This window comes from Egretta garzetta, unplaced genomic scaffold (genome assembly GCF_000687185.1).
Source record: "Egretta garzetta isolate BGI_Z169 unplaced genomic scaffold, ASM68718v1 scaffold109, whole genome shotgun sequence".
NCBI classification, from domain to species: domain Eukaryota; kingdom Metazoa; phylum Chordata; class Aves; order Pelecaniformes; family Ardeidae; genus Egretta; species Egretta garzetta.
In genome coordinates this window covers 855558-859327 of record NW_009260793.1, presented here as the reverse complement: position 1 = coordinate 859327, position 3770 = coordinate 855558, and the positions used below count along the sequence as shown (strand labels likewise).

Sequence of the window (3770 nt, the reverse complement as noted above, 5' to 3'; positions counted from 1 at the left end):
TCCAGATGGAGACCAGTGACGAGTGGTGTCCCTCAGGGGTCTGTACTGGGACTGGTGCTGTTTAAAGTTTTTAAACTAAAACAGGGTAGGTTTAGACTGGATATAAGGAAGAAATTCTTTACAATGAGGGTGGTAAAACACTGGAATGGGTTGCCCAGAGAGGCAGTGGAGGTCCCATGCCTGGAAACATTCAAGACCAGGTTGGACGGGGCTCTGAGCAACCTGATCTGGTTAGCGGTGTCCCTGCTCACTGCAGGGGGGTTGGACTAGATGACCTCTAGGGGTCCCTTCCAACCCAAAACATTCTATGATTCTATGATTAGGTAAGTCACACTTAGGAACATAAATATATATGATTGATATGTACCAAATAAGAAAGTATAGTTTTCTGAGGTTTGTCAAATAAGAAAGTTTAGCTTTTGAGTACTTTTAAGAGAGATGTCATATTTTAATTCAGAATTTAACTGTTCTTAAAAGTAATTTGTGTCTTCTTCAGCAGGGTAAGAGTTCCCATTCATTAATAGTTCTATTAAGTAGCTTTTTAAGCAGTTATAATATGTGAGAAAACACTGGAGTTTTGGCAATGTACCTTTTGGCTAGGAATGCTATATAAGTTGGATTAATTATTTATTAATATAATAGTTGGTTTAATATATATGATTTTAATTTCTTCATACCCTCAAGCAAGTTGATTGTCTAGCAGCATCTGGCATTGTTTCTTATATATTTATATGTAAATATATTTATGTATTTTTATGTATATGTAAGAGAAAAGCAACGAAAGCCAGCTTATTTTGATTGTAGAAAAGCTCTGCATTTCCAGAAAATCTGCCATGCTCCAGCTTTCCTGGAAGTAAAGGTTTTGCCCAGCCTTTCCTCTGACTCAAACAATCTAATTCTGATCTCTCTTTTGTTTGTTTGTTTTCTTTCCATCACAGGAGTCATCAGGACTGCCTTGCACAACATGGACAGGGAAGCCAGAGAGCATTATTCCGTTGTCATTCAAGCCAAAGATATGGCTGGGCAGGTCGGAGGGCTGTCAGGGTCAACAACTGTAAATATCACACTCACTGATGTCAACGACAATCCACCCAGGTTTCCTCAGAGTATGTACAATTTCAGCATATAACTGATTTGAAAATCGTGTTGATTTTCAGTGAAGTAAGAAGCTATTAGTGAAACCCAATTGGTATTCAAATTCACAGGGAGAAGGCAGGTTGGGAAGTGTTTGGATTCACCAATATTTTTCAGTTGTCCAGTGTTTTCAGGTGAAACACAGAGATGGCATAGCTAGAATATTGAAGCCAGTGAAAATATCTTTCAATTAAACACTGAGTAAGAATGAGATGGGTGACAAAGGAATATTCTTACTATATGTGGGTTATTCTCCAGTTCTTTTTGAACATATATTTCAAAAACTGTGTGATTTTGATCATACAAGTGAATTATGTTGTTCCCATGGTAGACAGCAACAAAAGGTAACACGTTAAAAGATTGAATCCAGCATGCCTTTGGCTGCTTCCATATACATCTATCATTTTTTTTCTTCTATATATACCTTCTGTATAAATTTTCTTTTCTCTATACCCATGTAAACTTTTAAGATCACTTTCTACATTACAGATGGTCAAAACCTAAGCTGTATCTCACTGTTGTTGAGCTATAGTGGAGTCTGCCTTTATCCTAGCTAAATGAATTGACTATGAGAAGTATATGCTAGAATACTCTTAGAATATCTTAATATGACCACTAATAGGAAGTTCATTTCTATCCAGCTCATTGGGTGCACATTGATCTAACACAGCAGCTGCAGTCTTGTAGGAATTCTGAATTTGGTTGACAATTTATTTAAAAGTCTTCTGGAATGCAATTGCATAGCTAAACCCACTTTCCTTTGCAGGTTGGCTCAGGGCCAATAAGAACGTTGTAATCTGGACTCAGACATTGTGTGAGCCCTTGTAGAACATAATGGACTGGTAGCTATAGGTACATCCACTGGGAACTGCATTAAGCTGTTTGAATGAGAAGATTTATAAACAATAATAGAGATCACAAAGCTCCGGGGGAAAACAAAGCTCCCTGGCAATACGCATTATGTAAAATCTGGTCAAGCAGTAAGAAGGCTCATTAAAAGTACTGTAGAAATGAATATTTTTTCTGTGCCTCACAAACACATAAAAACATAAAGCCTTTGAAACACAGCCTTAAATAAAGTATATTTGGTTTTATGTTCCACAGAATTGTCATTGCATCCATCACTCTATTTAATACTTCCTAACTATTGGAAAGGCAAAAGGTAAGGCATATCTTTGAACAAATTTAACATCTAAAATAGTTAAAGTGAAAAAAATGTCCTAAGTTACCTGAAAATTCAGAGGCAAGTGGATCCCTACATAGCAGGTTTCAAACATTGGCCTCTTTTATTTTGAATGGAAGGTTTTGGATATTAAACTGGCAGGCAGAAGTGTACATTGGCACATGTATTTCTTTATCTGTATTAATATTTTTTTTCAGAAATGGAAGAAATATAAAATGTTCAGGTTATATTCTATACATTTTAAGGGATTTTAATAATTGACAAAAAAAAATGAAAACTACAAAACATCATTTCACATTTAATGAAAACTCATTATTTAACAAAGCAACTTAAAAAATGCATTTTAACATTTATCATTTTCAACAGAAGATATTAATCCTAGAACAAGTCTCGTAGAGTACAAACATTTGCTTTATCTTTCCTTACACAGGGTTCCTATACCACAGTTATGACTGTAACATTGCATTATGACTGTAACATTACATTATGGCTGTAACATTGCATTCCTATACCACAGTTATGACTGTAACATTGTAACAAGTATAATTTAAACCCTTTGCAAAAGAATGGTAGCTATATGTTAGTAATACAGAATGAAAGTATAGATGAACTAAAATCAAGCCATCTTAGCATCATGAACTATTACAATAATACATGAGTATTGCACTAACAGAAATAACTTCATTGTTTATTTTTCTTCTCTTTTCTTTGTATGCCATGATTTTCAGTTAAATTTCTCTTCAATTTCCTTATTAGACGGAATGCTAAATGAGACTTACTGAGGCTTGTCACATTCAGAATTGAATTCAAGGGAAGTGCTAACCAAAACTGCATATATCAAGTGTATAACCCTTGGGACAGTCTGAGCCTCAGCTAAACTGCAGACTTTCTTTTGGTTAGTTTCCTTTTCTCCGTTACCATACTTGTGAGTTTTGAATCTGACTCTAACTGTATGAGTACTTCACTTGAGAACATGCTGGGAAGCACCTCTGATTGATGCTTTTATTATTTGTTTTATTTAGAAATATGCTTTATTGTATATATTTAAATGATCATACCTTTCTGGCTTTGGTAGATCAGTGTTCATTAGAGATGCATATGGAATAAGGTATGTAGGATTTGTCCCCCTTAAAGAAACACATTAAAAATCTATTTAAAATTTAGAAATAGAGGTTGTAAATATAGCTGCTTAAATACATTTACTGGTTTTTTTTCTGTACTCACTCTAAATATAGCTGACTTTCTTTCAAAGAAATTGCGAAGAGAAGAGCTACAGTTTTCCAAAGTATCAAAAAGTCTATGAGGAAGAATACGAAACATTACTGTGTAATTTTATCAGTCTGATGGTTGCAGTTCTGAAATACATGGTAAAAATAATAGGAAACATAGCTGAGAAATACTGCTTGCAAAACACAGTAGTGTGTCTCAGGAGCAGGCAAAGGGTTGTGAATTC

At 34.8% G+C, this 3770-nt stretch overlaps 1 protein-coding gene across 3 annotated transcripts in view; it reads left to right on the top strand.

Annotated features, from left to right (window-relative positions):
* CDH18 (cadherin 18) overlaps positions 1–3770 on the top strand; it is a 173459-nt gene that overhangs the window by 104586 nt on the left and 65103 nt on the right. For all 3 annotated transcript variants that reach the window (XM_009646724.2, XM_035902108.1, XM_035902109.1), the window contains one exon: positions 939–1106. In XM_009646724.2, coding sequence (XP_009645019.1) covers positions 939–1106 — 168 coding nt within the window. The remainder of the gene's footprint in view (positions 1–938; positions 1107–3770) is intronic.